Raw genomic sequence first — 19,678 nt, 5'->3', positions numbered from 1 at the left:
CATATATATTATTTCACTCAATCCTCAAAAAACCCCAACAACAACAACAACAAAAAAACACCTTAAAAGTTAGGTGGGTATCTCAGAGAGGTTAGCAAAGTTCAGAGCACATCTGGAGCCCGGATTAGTGCCTTCAAAGCCTATGTTTTTACTTATTTACTTAGTTAGTTAGTTATTTTTGTGTATTTTGTGCATATTTTATTTTTTAAAATCTTTATTGTTGAAAGTATTACAGGTGTCCCCCTTTTTTTCTCTGTTGACCCCTCCAATCCACTCTCATCCCCTTCCCAGGCCTTCTTGGCACTACTGTTTGTCCATGGGCTATATATATATATATATATATATATATATATACACACACACACATATATATACATATGTGTGTGTGTGTATATATATGTATGTATATATATATATATATATATATATATATATATGTGTGTGTGTGTGTATATAGTATATATAGTGTATATATATATATGTGTGTGTTTATGTGTGCGTGTATGTATAAATTCATTGGTTAATCTCTTCTGGCCTTTCCCCCTTTCCCTCTGAGATATGTCAGTCTGTTGCATGTTTCAATGTTTCTGGATCTGTTTTGTTCATCAGTTTATTTTCTTCATTAGATTCCACATATAAATGGGATCATGTGATACTTGTCTTTCTCTGACTGGCTTATTTCACAAAGCCTATGTTTTCAAAAGGCAACTTCACTAGCAAAGCTCAGAGAGTCACTCCCAAACTCCTAATCAAGTTTCCCTTTCATAAACACCTGCCACCCTCCTCACCCCTCCCCACATTATCATTCACTCTCTTTGCTCTTCCCCACTCAGCTCAAAATACCTTGACAGGAGTGGTTATACAAGAGCCACACTCTTAAGCCAAGCATAGTAACTCAGAAAAAGACAGAAAGAAAGATATTACAGAAAGGAAGAAACTCACTTCAGTTGGTCTTCACAAGGATTAAAAAAACTGTCTGGAAGTGGAAGTAAGGGAAGGCTGAATTTACCTTTCCCTGCTACAAAGACTCATCTAAGGTTAAAATAGGTCATTCATCAAACTCATCCCAATAATTCAATTCTTGTGTATAGTATGTGGATTTCACTTCAAAGTGGAGAGTAAAGGAGAGGACTAATGCTGTTGCCAGAGGCATGTTAAAGTAAGCTATCTTTTTGAGACAATTTCTAGCTGTGACCCAAAGCTCTATGCTATGAAAGGTCAATGCAAAGTAAGGTCAGAAATTGTGCCCACCTGCCCCTGAGGCCGGCCCCACCACTGAGGCTCCTGCTGCTCCAGCAGCCCTAGCCTAGGGAAGCAGAGGAGGACTGGGGGGAGTCAGATGAGGATATGGGATTTGGTCTCTTTGACTAATCACCAAAAAGCAACTTGCGCAGCCAGCTTTATTTCTGCAACAAGGAAATAAAGCCTTACTTCTCTTAATTAAAAAAAAAAAGTGACCCTGGAGGTTTTGAGAAGAAAAGTCACATGACTCATTCAGAAACGGCAACCTTCTCATCACAAACTCTGAGCACCCCATTTGGCTGGGAGGGCATGAGAGGCCCACATGCGGCAGAATTGTGTGGCCCAGAACAAGTCACAGCCAGCTCTGAGCAGAGGGGCATGGAGAGGACCCCGCCCCCCCCACCCAGAGCAGCTGTGATTCTGAGAAGTTCAGTAGCCAACAGGATTAAGCAGGGCTCAGAGGTCAGCTGGTCCAGTCCTTACCACTGCATGGCTCTTCCTCAATATTCCCAACAAGCATCCAATCTGCGCCTTGAAGCCTAGAGTGATTGGAAGGCTTCCTCTTATTGTTCATCAGCTAACCTAACTTGGCCATCCTTTAGTCCATCTGCTTATGGGCGCCAAGAATGCTGGCTGCTCCACAGCCATAAAGAAAACTAAGTGAATAGGGTTAATTATGTGCATAAGTAACTCTATGAAAGTGCTTACTATCGGCAGGCACTTTATAAATGTCCTCAGCGAATAATTTTGGCAACAATGAAAGAGATTAGGAATGGGAGGCTCAGTCAAGTTAAATCTCACCCAAACTCACACACAATTACTAGTAAGTGGAATTCATTTCTTGGTCCAGGAGACCCCCAAACCACACTTTGTCTGCCCCACAGGATGTCAAGTTCTAATGTGGCTGGGAGAGTTTAGGACATATAGACTAGAACAGAGCGAGTAGCCCATGTAGGAGAAGGCAGAATCTCCCGAAAGCATTACTTCCAAGTAGCAATACTTACGGATATGTCATCACTGAAGTCAATTTCATCCAAATCAAGGTATTCAGGGGCTTCCATTATTCTTCTTTGCACATTTTGATTTGGGTCAAATACTCATAAATTCCTGGACAAGACAGAAAAGAAAGGCAAAAAGGTGAATTGTTTTCCAAACAAAAATCATATCTATATTTAAACAAACAAAATAAAAAAGGTAATTGGTGCCAGTGCTGCCTTTGAGTGCATTTCCTTTGTTCGAATGTCCCCAGACTGGCTATCCAGAAACGTCCAGTGCAGTTCCTCCTGGCCCCCAGCGTGGCTCCCCAGGGGGTACCTGTGGTCCTCCACTTCACTTCACTTGCTCCTTCCTGCCCCCCTACACTGCCCCCCGCAAGCACTAGCTCAGGTCTAACTCATCCCCTGTGGTCCGTATTAGCACCGAGCCAGCACATACCCAGCACATACGACGCCTTGGGTGAAAGGAGGACTTCAGGAATGGGGTGCCCTGACATCTTAGGACAGCCATATTCCAATGTCTGTGTGGGCACATCCCTGGGTGCACATCGCTGCCTGGTGGAGCAACACACACTGGATCTCCACAGCAATAACACAAGTATGAGACAGACACCATCGAATCAACAGTAACGATACAGAATTTGTAGCACAACCTCCAGTTCATTCCTCAAAAAAAAACATTTTAAAAGAGGCTCCACGAACAGATTAAAACCACAGAGTTATGACTGCGTTGCCCCTGCTTCTCGCAGCCCTGCCTGCCGGTGCCAGAGTGACCAAGGCAGGCGCCAGCGTGGCCGCAGCCAGCACTTGCCTCGGGGCTGCCTGCAGCAATTCCTTACATCTGTCAGGAAGATGCATCACCTCCCAGTTCATTTTCTCATCACTTATCATCATCACCATTGGCGGTGGCAGTGGCACCTACAGACGTCAAGACAGAAATATAGACCTCCCGGCAGTGCCTTGGTGTGCAGTTATCTCCCCAGAGCAACTCTCAGACGTAGAAGCAGATTCCCCTCCCCGCAACCTGTCTTCCTGATTATAAAAACGGCCTTATGTACTCAGGCTAGAGGAGTAATTTGTTTTCTCCTCTAATCAGGGGGTATCTTGCAGAGGAGTAAGGAATCAATTACTGGAAAGTGAAAATAAATCCAGGCCAATGAAAATGAGCTCATCAATATAAGAACAAGAATGTAAAAATACCTTCCCCTAAAAATAAACTCTTACTCTGAAGGCTTGCTTTTTCATTTTACATTTTTAAAACGCTATACAAATAGGAGGATGACAATAAAGGAGAAATTGATTGCTTGCCATCCCATACCTCAAACCCATCACTTGACTTGAGTTTTAGTGTTTCCTCTCCTTCCCTTCTCACATGAATGTACCATTTTTTATTTTTTTAAGTTACGGTAGATGCAGAATTGGTCTAAGAAAGGATTAGGAATCCTACTACCATGTTCAAATGAGATTATCCATTTAAAATAAATATTGAAAGTTCTTCTGAAATCACAATAAGGTTTAAGATAAAAACCAATATGTATTTATAAATATATGTATATATCCAGAAATTTTATTATTTCTAGAAATCTAAAACTAGGTCTTAAACACATGGCTTGTTACAAAAAAAAAATACTTTTTCTCTTAATCCTCACAAAGCTTTTCAGAGAAAAACACATACACTCGTATTTGCAAATTACTCAAAATAATGTTCTTCTCCATTCTGCTGGATTCTGAGACAATCCAGGTTCTTTGGATTCCAGCTTGTCAGTAATAGACTTCCTTCCAATCCAATTTCTCTGCACTAAGTCTGTTCTCCACAATGAACTGTTGAATTACAGACTATTCTCATGGCTTTGGTGAACACAAAGATGATGCTGGGTGTAAGATGGGATGCAGACAAATAAAATATCACTAGAAACATGGAAACACAGGTAGATGAAGCAGAGAAACACTCCTCAAAGCGGGGACTGAGTGAGTCTTTACTTATATGGTAGCACAAAATGAAACCCAAAATGCAAATGAACACGTCTTAACCAAGCAAATTAACAAGAAATCAGTGAGCCCCTGTTTGAGTTGTTCTGACAATATAAAGAGCAACATACACTAAAGTGTAGCCATTCTCATGGGACGTATCCAGTGGATAATATAAATAACTAGAGACCTTGTGCACAAAATTCGTGAAGGGGGGGTGGGGGGTTGCCCATCAGCCCGGCCTGAACCCTCTCACAATCTGGGACCCCTCAGGTAGGGTTCCTAGGCCTGGCCGGCGATCAGGGCCTCTCAGGGCTTTCTTTCCCCATGCTGCCAGCAGCTGGCCCCACCCCCACCACTGCCACTGCTTCCCATCTATGTGGTGCTTCCCCCTCCCCACCACCACCACATCACCCCCCTTTGCAGGCAACAGGCATGGGGTGCAATCGCTTGGTTGGCCTGGGCCTCCCTCTGTGGGGCGATCACTGGCCGGCCCCACACACCTGCCACAACGCCGCTGGCCAGTGGCCTGGGCTTCTCTCTGTGGGCTGATCAATCGCAGGGCCCCCAGATTGATTGCCCTGCAGAGGGAGGCCCCACCCACCCGGATGGGGCTCCGCGATCGATCACCACACAGAGGGTGATCTGGGCCTCCTTCTTTGGGGAGATCGGTCACATAGCCCCCCCATAAATTGCCCTGCAGAGGGTGGTCTCTGTGGGGCAATTGTGGGGTGATGGCGGGGCCCCCTGATCAATCGCATCGCACCTGCCTTGGCTGGCCTGGCGTCAGCGCGTGTCATAGCATGGTTGTCCAGAATGTTGTCTGGTTGGTTGTTTTGCTGTTCGGTCATTCAGTTAATTTGCATATTACACTTTTATTATTATGGACTAGAGGCCCGGTGCACAAAATTCGTGCATGGGAGGGGTCCCTCAGCCCGGCCTACAATGATGCCAGTGTCCCTCGCCCAGGTCTCTGGCCCGAGGCCCCTCCTCTCCCTCCACATGGCTGGGGCCCCTCCCCTCCTCTCCCTCTGTGTGGCCAGGCGGACACTGGGCTCGCGTTGCCGGGGTGATGCTGCCAGTGCCCCGCCCCATCTACTATGGGCGCCGCCTCTTTGTTGTGGAGTGACAGTTAATTTACATATTACTCTTTTATTAGATAGGATGATTTTAAAGCAGAATATCTTTACATTTGGAGTTGGAGGATGACAGTGAGATTCTTTATTCGATAGTCCAGAACACAAGAGTTACAATAGTTATAGTCCATTGCTGGAAGCCCTGGCCACTGTTCATATTTACCTCAAAATAAAGGGTTCTAGCATCCAGGACCCTCTTTTACTTCCTAATGGGCCTCCATGTGCAATGCAGCCATCTCCTTTAAGATGCCTTATTCTACAGCCCAGTTCTTTGGTCTTTTTTTTTTTAATCATTATTGTTTAAAGTATTACACTTGTCCCCTTTTGTCCCTCACTGACCCTTTCCACCCCACTTCCTCGCCCACCCAGGCCTTCTTCACACTATTGTCTGTGCCCAGGGGTTATGCCTATTACGCATATAAATTCTCTGAGATTCATCAGTCCAGTTCCATGCTTCCATGTCTCTGGATCTAGTCTGGTTTTAAAGCTTCTCTCTTGCAAGGTGCCACTTTTAAAGTATTACATTCTCATTTATAATGTGCAAAAACCCCTGTGGCTCACCAATCCCAGCCACATTCCCAACATTGATTGCTTCTTTTCAGTTGAGGGTGAGTCCACAGTTGTCCCCTGGTCATTGCTTCCTCCTTCCTCATCTGCCCATCCACTGAGCACCAGGCACCCTCGGGTACTCCGGTGAGGAATTAAGGATGTGATAGGAAGAGATGAATGAGGTTAGGTTAGCACAGCGGCTGCAAATAATCCAACCTGATAAGGACACTGAGCGAGACTGTGGGCGCTGTTTTCATCCTGCTTGGCTGGCACCATTCCCCCCTGCACACCAGCCCCAGGAAACCAGCAAGGCCCTTTTTTGACCGAGGACACACAAGCTCTGATGGAGTGCACAGCTACAGAGGGCATACACCCCAGCCGAGTCTGGCCCACAGATGTGATGTGTCTGGCCCTAACAGCGTTTTAAAAATAATCAGATCAGTTGCCAACATGTAGACCTTGGGTGATTTCACATTGAATTCTGGACTTCTGGCTTCACTTTAAAAATATCTGAAGCTGTGGCAGCACAGGTCTGCATTCTGCATGACGAGAGTTGGTGTCAGCGGAGCTGCAGCTGCCCTACCTGGCCAGGAGGCCTCTCCCCAGTCCACCAGCCCCTCCCATCTGCTTTCCTCATGGACAGGCCCTGCCTGGCCTTGGGGGCATTTGAGTTTAGGACCTTTCAAAGGAATTCAGTATTAAACAATAAGCATCCCCCTCCTCCTGCTTTTTTTCTTACTGGTGCCTCTTGCCAGTAATGTTTACTTCATTTGTACTTTAAGATCGTTTTAAATTCTCATACCACAATAGCAATAAAATAAAATTTCTTACAAATTAACTAGCACCATGTTACAATTTGTGCTTTTACAGGGCCTTCGTTCTATCTCATAGTATTAGAAAAAGAAAACCCTCAGGAACACAATAAAGTGTTACGAGGTGGAGGTTGTGTCTCCCTCCTTTTACAACTAGGGGAAGGAAGGGATCGTGCCTGTGATTGGCACTGTGGGTTTACATGGCGCCACCTCCCTGTTGCTGTGAGTAGAGGGGAAGCTGTGTGCCAAGTGCAAGCCCAAAAGAAGACCGAAGCCATCCTTCCTCTGGCCAGACCAGCAGCTTGGATGCAAGAGAACCAACCTTATTCAAGGCCAACAAGAGTGGGTTCACACCTATGTGAAAATATTTTCAGCCTCCCCAGAAAGAGCAGTGCAGCTTAAAACCGTTTACATGAGATTTCATAACTGCGCATCATAGTTGGCCTCGGACTGCTTGGGATCCCAGGACCCAGTCATTTATGAATTTGTGCTGCACCCCACCCTCTCAGCCCTGGCCCTACAAGCTGCAGTCTGTCCTCCCAGTTTCCCTGAGGTCCCTGGGACTTTTTTTTGTATTGCTACCCCTACCATCCAACAGACCTATCACGAGGTCTGCCTGCCTTCAGTACCCATGAGTCCATTTCAGCTCAGCTTTTAATTGCTCTTCACTGATACCGGCAATTTTGAATTTGTCATTCAATAAGGCAGGTATGCTGTGTGTTTAACATTTTCATTAGGGGATAGAGGTGAAGATGGAGATTGGGCAGGGGATGAGACTAAAAAAAAGTAAAGGAAATATTTTCCAATGTTTCAGCTCTACCAATTTGGGTAAGAAAGTTTGTAGGAACGTGCAGACACAGGGCTAGGTGGTGGGACCTGCATATTGTGCAGATTCTGCTGGTGACACATTGCCCCCCCTTCTTTTGATGTGCCCAAAGGGCTGGGAGAAACTTTACCCAAACTCCAAATTGATGCTTGGCTCGAGAAAACAAAGAACAAAATAAGCAGCATCAACTATACTCAATGTCTGCAGGGTTTTTCCTACTCCACTGAGTTTTGATAAACTGCCAAGAACAGAAGTCCCTCCAGTGCCTGTTAAAGTATGTGGGAGGGGCTCCTTAGCCTTAATGGGTCTATCAACACCATGTCACCTTCTCATGAGTGGCCTCAGTGATGGCCCAAAAGCTTCCTTTAAGGGAAGATTCAATTTGGGAAAGAGCTCAAAGCAACTATGAGTCCTACCGGATAATAAAAATCAGACAAGCAATTTAAAAAATAGCCTCCCCCTCTACTAGTCTGATATTCAGGTGATGTTTTAAAAATTGTTTTGGTTGTGACTTGAAAATTGACTCTGAAAATAATTCCAAACGGAGACTTCCAAAAATCTGTTGGGGAATGGCAGCATCACTGGAAAAAGCTTGGAGTGGCCAACAAAATTTCTTTGAGAAACGACACGCCTTTAACATACATGCTCTGGTGTGCTTGGCTCACAAAAAAAGGGGCTTCCTGATTGTGACTACAGTCACATATCACATAAATGGCTCGAATGAAATTCTTCTTAGCATGAATTGCCTCACTCCGTTTTACAAGGAGTCAGCACGGTCTCGTTCTGAAGGCTCGTGTTACACAGATTTCTCCTCTTTTGCCAAAGTCGCTGTTGCCACATTTACCAGTAAACTAGGCGGCCCGGCAATTAAAAGTCAGTTAAGGCTTGTCAAAATAAATGAGCAGAGTGCATTCGGTGGTGAGGTAACCTCAACTGATTTCTATTGCAACTTCTCTCTTTACTCTCTAATTCGCCAATACTTGGGAAAACAGAGTAGTTCCCTATACCCCTACACACACACACACACACACACACACACACACACACACAGAGCCACATTTTTATTGGGATAAATTTTCAGTTTGAAAGCCTGCACAGAAGATACCGAACTTTCTTTAATATAGCAAGAGCTTTTCTAAAAAAATCACAAACTAAGTCCTGGAATATTTGGGTGGAAAAAAGTATAATATATGAAATGTTGTCCCCAGTTGGCTCAGTAGCTTGGCTGGCAAGGAAGCATCTCATTCCAAATGTTAGATTCAGTTTCTTTCACTCTCTGATTTAACAGTGGCCAGAAGCATGGCAGTCGCTAAATGTCTAGTCCTGAAGCAGAAAAATGATAGAGGCAAGAAACTTCTACTGGAAAGAGGCAACGAAAGGAGAGCCAAGAAGCACACAGGGGGACCCAGAGGGAAAGCACAAGCTGGTCAGATTTCACCCACTTCCTCACTTATGGAATATTCCTGAGTGCACATGCTGCAGGAGACGTACACTACTCTCCACGCTGTACAGGGCATACAGTACAAGGGAGATAGACAAGAAAACAAGCCATTACAATATAATGCAGTCCTTGCTTAAACCAATAAATGCACAGGAGTCTGAGACACCTAACCTAGACCTTGGCAATGAGGGAAGTCTGCCTAGTAGATGTGAAATCTAAGCTGAAAGCTGGTGGATGAGGGTGTGGATGGAGAGGGAGTTGTAGGGGCAGAAGGAAGTGTTCCAGATAGTAGTGATGTTAGGACAAAGGTCTCAAGGTCTGGGCAGTTCTTACTACTAGTAAATGCTAGTCTTGCTATGTTACAAGGCAGCACAGTATTTTGCAGATGCAGCTGTAACCTGATGAGCTTGACCAGAACCCAACCTGGTAAGTTTAGCCACTGCCAAGAAGAAATCAACATGTAATTAACCAAATAGTGTACATAAGCAATGGCTAAGCCTCCCTTCGGGGAGACGGAGCTTTCTTGCTGCAAGTAAATAAAACTACCTAATGACAACCACGTCTCATTCTTGACTAGAACACTCCAAGCAGTGAATCCCTTGAGTTTGGTAATGGTTACAGCATGCGCAAAGGCCCAGAGGTGAGAATTCTGACATAGAATTTCCAGAAAGATGAATAACACTTATTTAGCCTCTACTGCTCTTTTTATCTACAAAAGGGTGTCCTGAATTGTGAGAGCCACACTGGGGTGATAAGCGGGGGTGGTTGGGGGAGTATTTCCAAAACCAGAGTGTAAACACAGCACATCTTCTTGGAATATCAAATTTTCTGGCAAGTTTGGAGAAAATACAAGTGCATGTTTGCTATCAAACAGGAGACTTCAATGTAATGTATTGAGCCTGAACCAGCTCCTGAGGAAGGGGTTTTATATTTTCTGTTTGAACACCCACAGAAACATTCATGAAGCAAAACTTTGCACTAGGGTCTGGATCTGTGTGCTTTTACATATAATCTCTTATTTATGTTTCACAAAGACCCTGGGACACAAATACCTTTATAATGTCTTTCGTGGGGAAACCAAGGCTCAGAGAGGTTCTATAATTGCCTCACAGACACAGCCAGGAGTTCCGATGTTAAATTTGCTTTTCTCCCTTATTTCAGCATGCAAAACTGCAATGGTAAAGTAATACCTTACCTGTGTTAAACATTTTTTAAAATCACTTTCACTATATTTTAAATTTGACTTTATTACAACTCTGTATTGCCGTTTGCAATCATATTCTAACTATTTTACAGATGGCAAAGCTCAGAAATGTTTGGCCAAGGTTGTGCACTACACCAAGTAGGGGCAACATCAGCTCAGACAACCCATGCCCAATAACAAGTTCAGAGCTCTTCTGATTCACCGCCCCCGCCCAGATTTCTCTGAAATGTGGGCATGTCTTTCAGTCATAGAGGTCAGAATTCCAGAGACATCCTCAGCCCTGCATTGTATTGCTTTTGGTGTTTACCAACTGTAACTCCAAATGAACTGCTCTTTCCTCTCTCGGGCAGACACTAAATAAAAATGGTAGAAGTGATCATCATCATGACAGAAATGTGTATAGACCTCTATGTCTCTAACATACCTTGCCCACAGATATCACTGAACTAGTCTCTGGAACATTATATTCCATAGCCAAATCATTTAACACTTAAAAGTCATCTTAAGAGAAAATCTGATTATGACAATCTTTTCTTACATTTTGTACTGGAAAACCCATTCTAGAGGTCAGGACTGCTCTGACAAATCCCTATAGCGGTTGGCCTTTTTGTAGTTTGCAGCCCTAGCTTGTAGTTTAAAATACTTGCAAACGATTTGGGGGTTAGTTAATTATTTCTAAAATCTCAATACTGAGCATGAACCAACTTATACTAGAAGTTCAGAGCTTGAAAAAAACCTTATTTTTTTAAAATTTATTATTATTGTTGAAAGTATTACATTGTAATCCTAGAGGTAGAGATACTTCTGAATTTGTTGTGTGTGTGTGAGATTGAAAGTGGATTTCATATTTAAAATTATTTTTGGAAAGGAGGAAAAATATCCATGCTCACAGTAGCTGCACAAGAAAGGTAAAAAGAATGTACAACAGAAAAAAAATTTTTATAAACATACACATAAACACAAGATAAAATATACTGTGTTCAGTTCTAGATGCCACTTCTTAAGAAGGCCACAGGTAAATTGGAATGTCCTAAGACAGAAAGGAAGTCAAGACAAGCTGTGTTTGGAAAAATATCTCATGTGGCACAGCTAAGGAAACATCTAACTTGCAGAGACAAAAGCACTCTTCTCGCGCTCTAAGGATCTAAAGAGCCATCAGATGAAAGGAGAATTTGCCTTCAAGGATAGACCTTAGAAGAAATTTTAGGGATGCCAAACGCAGCAAAGACTTCCTACTAATGACACCTGGAATGGGCTGATATGGGGTGGCAGCTTTATGAGATCACCATCACCCCACTAAGAACCCGTTCATATAGAGGTCTGGAGGGATCCGTAGGGGGAGGAAAAAGAGGATCACGCATTGGGAAGGAGGAATATGTTACCTTCTAACTCAAAGATTCTGTGCGGTCTGAGATGGCAGTAGAAACACCCCTGAATCAAAACCAGAATCTCAGGACAGTACTAATCCACGTCAACCCCTCTCCAGGGTGCTACAGTGACATTCTCTGCTGAACTTCCCTTATCCTAAGTCATCAGCCATCCTGATCCCACCAGGAATGTGAATAAAATATGGAGGTTAAGGGAGGGGAGGGAAGAGAAGGAGGGGAAGAGGGAGAGAGAAAATACTTTTAAAAAGAAAACTGAAATGTTCATTCAATGAGAATATGATTTACTCTCTGTTATAGATGAAACTTATTGATTCCACAAGGACAAAACTATGACCTAATGCCGTCCAAACAAAAAGAAAGTATCTGGGAAGAAAAAGGAAACATTTCTAGCACTAGGAAGTTGAGCCTGGGCTTAAGCCAACTGTGTCTTGCACAGGCTTCTGGAAAGGAACTATGGAATAACTTGGGAACTGGATCCCTTACACAGTCATGTACAGGAAACTATCCAAATCCAAGTTCCAAATTTTTGGCACACCTGAAGTGGTCATGCTTTACTCCTGATTTTGCAAAGATTGCTTGATTTCTACAGTGGATTTGTTTGGCAATTATTATTGAGAATGTATGGAGTACAGATGACAATCCAGATTCCCATTTTAGAGCTGAGTAGACATAACAGCAAAATGCACGGGGAGCATTAAAGACTACCCAGATCAAGAGTCAGTTGTCTTGGCTTCACTCTCATACGTCTCAGCGTTTGCGAGGACTAAACTTCTGGGCAACACCAAACCAGTGGTGCTCAAAGTTCAGCATGCATGAGAATCATCCCAAAGGCTTATTAAAACAGATTGCTGGGTCCAACTCCAAGAGTTTCTGATTCAGTGGATCTGGGTTGGACCCTGAGAATGTACATTTCTAACAAGTTTCCAGGTGATGTTGGTTCTGCGGGTCCCGGAACCACATTTGAGAACTGCTATCTAAGATCGATGACTTGTCCCAACTCTGGCCACATCTGCACTTAATTAAAAGATGGTGACCTCTTCCCCACATCCCCCATCTCCACAGATGGTAACTTCATTATGCAGGATCCATGCCTAGTGCCCTTCTGATTAAACTGCCTCAGTGGACTTCACCAAGCATTTCCCATGAAGACCACCCAGAAACCTCAGAAGGTCTCAAGTGTGTGTGTGTGTGTGTGTGTGTGTGTGTGTGTGTGTGAGTGCACACACGCATGCGTGCTTAATTTCCAGTACTATACAAGGGACAGACACTGGAGTAAAAACCCTACAAAATTTGGGCCTTGGTTACTTTAAAATTTCCTTTCTCCATAGTACTTCATCACAGCAAATATTTTCTAAGTTTCTCCTGTTAATGAGATCCAGGTTTATAATTTTATATGCAGCCTTTTTAGAGCAAGAATCTCAATGTAGGGATATCCATTCATCAGAACTACAATGTAACAATATAACAAATCTCATGTGTGCTAATAAAGGAGGAAAATAGAAAAATGCAAGAATCTAATAACAATTAGCTTAAAATTCAATGCTTACACAACATGCATGCATCATAAGATATTTAAGATAGTCAATGAATCTAGAGCAGTTCAAATGCCTATATTAGCTGTGAAAAATAAAATCTTGCCAATGTATTTTCAATTATAATTATAACTAGAAGCCCAATGCATGAAACTAGTGCATGGGTAGGGTCTCTAGGCCTGGCCGGGATCAGGGCTGATCTGTGGGGCAACCAGTGGGGCAATGGGGGTGGCCCCCTGCTGGCACCTGCCTTGGCTGGCCTGGGACCTGCGGGCTGAGGGCAGCTCCTGCATTGAGCATCTGCCCCCTGGTGGTCAGTGTGCATCATAGCAACTGGTCATTCAACCGGTCGTTCTGCAGTTTGGTCTATTTGTATATTAGGCATTTTTTAAAATATATAGGATGTGTTTATTTTTATTGAATCCAAATCCAGAAATCAGATTAAGATTTTATCAATTCCTTCCATTAAAACGTTCCAATTTAATAACCAAAAGAGGAAATAAACTCCCTATAAAATAAGGGTCCCTTTTTTCCTGAAGATGAGTATAGTTTGATATTTAGGTGATTAAGCAAGCATGGTGGGCTAAATGTCTGTAATAACAATACTGGCACATCTATGCATACACTGAGATTGTCATTTAGCAAACACTAATTCTTTAATCCAATGCTTTTATCTAGCCCTAATTTACTAAAGACACTTAAAAGAAGGAAAATAAATAAAATACACTTCTATTTTGTATGAGGTAGTATGATTAACAGCATAAAAACTGCACACTGCATACTTAAATAATGCATTTCCAATGTGGCAAAGCATTTCAAGAAAAACATAAGAGGAAAACACAAGGTTACTGTTGAGTATCTGTAGGAATTCAGCTAGGAAGTGGGACCAACAGTTTGTGCCATTTTTAACACAATACCTTGCACAGAGTAAACACTTAATAATGTTGTTTACATTGAGTTCATATCCAGACTGTGATCATTTAATCATTGTATACGTTCTACTGAACAATCTTAGTGTTGTCCTAAACAGCAAATGCTGTGATGACTATCTGTGTTCATATATCTTCTTCTTACACAATTTCCCTCAGAAGCCCATTTTTGGTGGAGGAGTCAATCATCTTCCCGCCCCACCTTTCAGAAATGGTCCACTGATGGGAGCCATGGAAACTTTAGCTGCACTTTCCAATGATGGGGCTCATTTCCCACAAATTAAAACCAAGTTTTTTTAATTAGCATATGGAGAAAGAATAACATTTGCAGGCTCTGGTGTAGGCTTTTCCTCTCTAGCACCACAGAATGACACCAACTTCACTTTGTAATTCACCAACATAAGCAGGAAAGGACTGAAAGTAGAGAAGCCTGAAGAGAGGGCTATGAAAACAGCTGGCTAAAAGGCACAGGCTGCCAAGTCTTTTAAGAAACAGATGAAGATAAAGTGAGAAATCCAAAGTGGAGCAATCAGCCACATTAATAAAATACTGAACTTGGCCCCTCTAAGAATTTCTGAGTCATCCTCTCTAATCCACATGTCGCCATATGTCATCTTCTTTCTTTCCCAAAGGAGACATGACATCCTGAAACAGACAAAGACTAAAATGGCTAAAGGAAGCATATCAATCAGAGTCAAAAATGCTTTCCCATAGTAAAACTCTACCTGCTTGCTTCCAAAGTCAGTTAGGCAATCCAAGTAAATTCTGTTACAGGACCAGGGGTATGGACCATTCCCTGCATTCGAGTATTCTGATTTTCCAGTATAAATTAACACTGGGATGTACACAGCCACACCAGCCACCCAAAGTGCAGCAACCACCTTCAAGGAATGCTTTTGACAGTCCAGGTTTTGAGCCTCCCTCAAGGGGTGGACAGTTTGGTGAAGCTTCTGGAGGTAGAGCAATGCAAAGTGTAACATGAGCCAGATGGCCAGTGAGTCATCAGGGCTGCTGCGAAGTGCAGAACCTTGCAGCCAGCTGAATCCAACATGAAACCAGAAGAATAAACAATCTTCATGATGTTCACCACTAAGTTTTTAATGAGTTGGACAAATATAAGACTGAAAAATCAGAAAAAAGAGGATGTTTGTAAATGCCCAGTGATGCATTTCCTGGTAAAATACACACATGTTTTCAACCAAGCTCATGAGGATGAGGGTGGCACAAGCGATGATCTCAAGCACGTCTGCAGATGGCTTCATGGTAAATGGCGAATCGGTGATCTCAAAGGTCTTCTCTTCAATTTAAGCCATTAGGCATTCCAATAACTTGTAAGAGGTTTTTAGTGAGAAGAACTGTGTTTTTTTAAATCCACTGTATGTTGACAAAATCATCAACTGGTGTCACCCTAAGAGTTCAAAGATGGTCTGTTAGAGGTTGCTCCAGTGATGAGCTGCTGAAAACAGAACAGCTTTCCAAGAGGATTCTGTTTTATCTTCTCTGAGGACTTAACTGTGATGAGAAAGTTTTAGGTATCATCACTTAATTAAAAGTTCTCAGAAATGTATTTATAACACTGTAATGCAATTTCCTAGATGAGTGTCATAGGGTTTTCAACAACCATGAGGGAGAGAATAAAAATAAATTTGTGACAGCAAAGGAAAGGTGGTCAGTGGCTAAAGTGACCCTTTTCGCTCGTGAAAAAAAGTAAAGTGAGTGTTTCTGAATAACAATGAAGATTTCCAAATAACCAAAAACATTGCAAATTACCAATGACAGTAATAATATGATAGAGATTTAACAAGTACAGTAGTTTTCTAGTTTCTCTACCATTTTTGGAAAGTATGAATACTCTTACCTGTTCTGGTCATCTCAAGCGATTGTGAGTGTTACAAAAAAGATGATAGAAACTACTTGGGAAGGCAGTAGAGAAGGAAACAAAGGGAGAAATAAAGGAAGAAATCGATTAAGGAGACTCTTACCACCCCCAAGGACACAAGAGGCTAGCAAAAGATTTCTGTCCTTAGTATGATTGGAGAGTACAGACCAAGAACAGAAAAATGGTATTGCTCAAGTAATCTGACATTAACTCATTTTTTGTATGAATTCTCTTGGCCAAGCATGTCATAATGATCCATTCTGGGGACAAGCTACTTTCCCTCTATTCATAACTTTTGCTGTCAATCATCCTATCCTATACTGTCACAACACATGCTTCAGTCCACCCAGTGGTGTACTGGAGTCAGCTTGCACCGACTTGAGCAATTGTGCACATCTCTTTCCAACTCTTCAGTCAGTAACTTCTGCAGTTAGGAGTTTGAAATTGGGTGTGCTTGGAATATTTACACCATGGAACTGAGCAAATGCTACAAATCAGGGCTTTTGAGGGAAAGGACAGTTGTTTTACTAGGACATTGGCCTAGAAAAAAAAAAGATTAGAGTTATAAAAAATTAGCTGGTATTTTATCTACATAAGGGTAAGATCAGTATTTGGCACCCACCAACCCTTTAAGTAAGGGCATGTGTAAAAGGTTTAGGGCAGTGTTAGCAGCTAAAAAGGCTGGGCCCCACAATGCCATTGGGGAGGATGAGCCTGGGGGGGCTAACATTTCCTATTAAACCCTTGATCCCTCACTGGCTACTAAGACAGGAAATCATTTCAGAGACCTGACACCACATTTTTCTTTCAGAAAAAATATTGATTACCTTGGTGTCAACTGTAGTCAGTCAAAAAGGCTAAGTTTCTAATGATAATAATAATAACAATAAGATAGTAATAGGAATAAGACAATAATAATGCTCATATTGGCTATCATTTAACTCCAATGTGAGCCAGACACTATGTTGATGTTTGGCTTTATAAAGTTAACCTTACATAATCCTTAATATCATTTTCAATTCACTGGTGAGGAAACAGAAAACCAGAGAGGAAAAGTAGATTGCTCAAAGGTACTGAGTAATGGACACAGGAATCAAAGCAAGGTACGACTGATTCCCAAGCCACCAGTTCATCCTCACAGCTTCTCCACATACACTGTCAGATGGTGGATTTTCTGTTGACTATTCTTGATCTTCCCCTAATGACTTACAATTTGTACACTCAACATACAGAGGCCATAATAAACTTTTGAGAAGTGAGTCCTTAGGTTTATAATATACATGTCATGCATGTTTTTGGATAGCAATTAGTCATCTCCCTCCTCCTCCAATGATAATAACACACACGATGGGTCTTGGAAAGATCTTTAAACATTCTGCACACAGTTCAAGATGCCTTACTTGAAACAGAGAAAGACTGTTTTCAGGAGCCCCCTTCCTGCCCCCATAAGCAGAATGAAGAAATTGTCTGTGTGATGCTATTTCTCAAATATGCCCAAACAATTTATGGCAAATAATACTGACTTCTCAGGGCTAAAAGGGTAAAAAAAAATGTTTTGTAAACTCTCCCCACCTCCCCCCAAAAAGGCTTACATAAACATTCATTTTTCAAAGGATCAGCAAACATATAATATGTTCCTTTGCATTAGGGCAAAAGTGTACAATATATGTTATTTTTCCCCCTATAGGGTTCAGAAATAACATACATTAAAATGTAAGGGAAGTAAAAATAACTGTCGTGAATTCTGGCTTGATTGATGGATAATACTTTTGTTAACTATGGCAAAGTAGGGCTACAGAGTTATCTTTGTAAGACTGCACTCAATTGGTTGCTTGCTGAGCATCTATCTTGTGCTCAGCAAGACACTGGACTCTAAGAATGACACACAGGAGTGGAAGCCATTGTCCCTGCCTTCAAGAGGCACATGGTCTAGTTGTAAGAACACAGTGATGTATAATGCATGTGTTATTTATGTCACTTATTATAAGGTATACCTAAATAGTTATTTATTAAAAATTAATAAGTAATGAATAATATGGTGTAATAAATTGTCTGGTCGTGAGTACAAAAATAAAACATTCCGACAAGAAAGGGACTCATATGGGTGGGACTATTTTTAGTCTTCAGTCCACAGGAAAGGAAACCGAAGCTTGGAGAAGGTAAACCACTTGCCCTAACCAGCGGGAAGAGATGGCATTGAACTCTGCAGACCTCTGGCTTTCAAGGCTCTCTTGAAATAAAGGGGCAGGGAAAAGCAAAGCTGACTGAATTGTGCAGCAGAGGTAACAAGAAACCTGGGTGCAATTGCTGAGCCCCTGACAGCAGAAAGCCACTTCTCAGCAGGGCCCGGCGCCCGAGGGCCCGGGAGGCAATGCTGCATCCTCCGCTGAGGAAGGCAATGGTCATGTGTACGTACGCTTCCAGGAGGAAGGAAAAAAAATCTGCCTTGGGACACTGAACATAGGCTCTGCCAATCCAACTTCACTGAAGTCGTTTGAGAACCGAGGAGTTCAAAGGTTCTCCACAGCTTCCATTTACTTTGGCATACGATTTAACAGAAAAAGAACTAAGGGAGAACGTATATGGCCCAGGCTGTTTTCCAAATGGCAAACTGCTGAAGTTATTTAGAATTTGCTTTAAGTCCCAATCACATGTAAAGTGGTTCAGATGTAAATGCTTTCCGCGTGGCTGAGGGCGATCCAGGCCCCCTCAAATGCACATGTGCTGTTCTTATAGGAAGGCTGCGGATTCAAAATCTTAAAGTTCTTGGGGTTCCTCCTGATTAGAGGCTGCTGTTACTTCATGCCACGCTGGGCTGGCTGAGGAGAAATAAAGCGCACGGCTTCCTTTGGGCATCAGGTTCTCACAGTAGCGCAAAGATAAACAAACTTTGCAGCCCGTGGGAAGGGCATTTACTCCTTTAAACTGGGTATGTAATATAAGTAAATGTCTTTTAAGAAGAGATGCCTGAAACTTGATTCTGAATCTATAGAAGGGCACTAATTCATTTTAATGAAGATCAGTATAGAGCATCTGGGGGAGGGTGTGCCTTCTTGAGAGCAGGCTGGTCTGACCAAGCTGGACGATTTACTAAGAATGTTTCAAAGAAAGATGTTGCTTAAAATTATCTGATGTGTTCCCTGGCCAGGAGCAAACTGGTATTTTTATATAGAACAAAATGGAGGGAATCACCAAATCTTTTATCTCGTAATCAATGGCTGCCTGAAGTTATTTTCAATTCTCTCTAAGGCAGTGATTTTTGTGACCAGCCAGGGTAGGACTGAACACCCCCAGCTCCAAATTAGGAGTGAAGAGGAACGCCAGGCTGGCTGGGGCCCCAGCAATTAAATGGTAACTGCCTTTTAGGTCTACTAGTGTTGCTAATTATATTAGTGTGCTCAGTGCTGGGAAACGTGCATACGAGCTCCAGGCCTCTCTGGTAGGGGGAGCTATGACTGATTAAGCCTGGCACTGAGCTGGACCCTTCACATACATTCTCTCCTGAAACCCACACAGTAGCCTAGGAGGTATTACTGGTTTCAATACGGTTGAGTCACTTGCCCAGTGGGTTCCAGTTGGTATGTGATTGAAACAGGAGTCTCACAGGTTTCTGTGGCCCCCAAGAGGAGTAGGTTGGCAGGGCCTTGAGAAGGAATGGGGAGAAACACTAAATCAAAACACTGGCAGTAACTGGGTAGCAGAGAATAATGAGGGAATTTGCGAATCAAGCCTTAAAGCCTCCAAGTATGTGGAGCCCAGTGCGAGGTAAGGAAGAGC

General features: G+C 42.6%; 1 protein-coding gene across 3 annotated transcripts in view; it reads right to left on the bottom strand.

Annotated features, from left to right (window-relative positions):
* Window positions 1–19,678, bottom strand: part of LOC118656960 (synuclein alpha interacting protein) — a 141,162-nt gene that overhangs the window by 66,502 nt on the left and 54,982 nt on the right. For all 3 annotated transcript variants that reach the window (XM_036310781.1, XM_036310783.1, XM_036310782.1), the window contains exon 2: window positions 2,247–2,349. In XM_036310781.1, the coding sequence (XP_036166674.1) occupies window positions 2,247–2,303 (57 nt within the window). In that variant the 5' untranslated portion in view covers window positions 2,304–2,349. The remainder of the gene's footprint in view (window positions 1–2,246; window positions 2,350–19,678) is intronic.

This window comes from Myotis myotis, unplaced genomic scaffold (genome assembly GCF_014108235.1).
Source record: "Myotis myotis isolate mMyoMyo1 unplaced genomic scaffold, mMyoMyo1.p scaffold_m19_p_5, whole genome shotgun sequence".
NCBI classification, from domain to species: Eukaryota; Metazoa; Chordata; class Mammalia; order Chiroptera; family Vespertilionidae; genus Myotis; species Myotis myotis.
The sequence above is the reverse complement of the archived record's forward strand: the minus strand, read 5'-3'. Positions and strand labels throughout refer to the sequence as shown.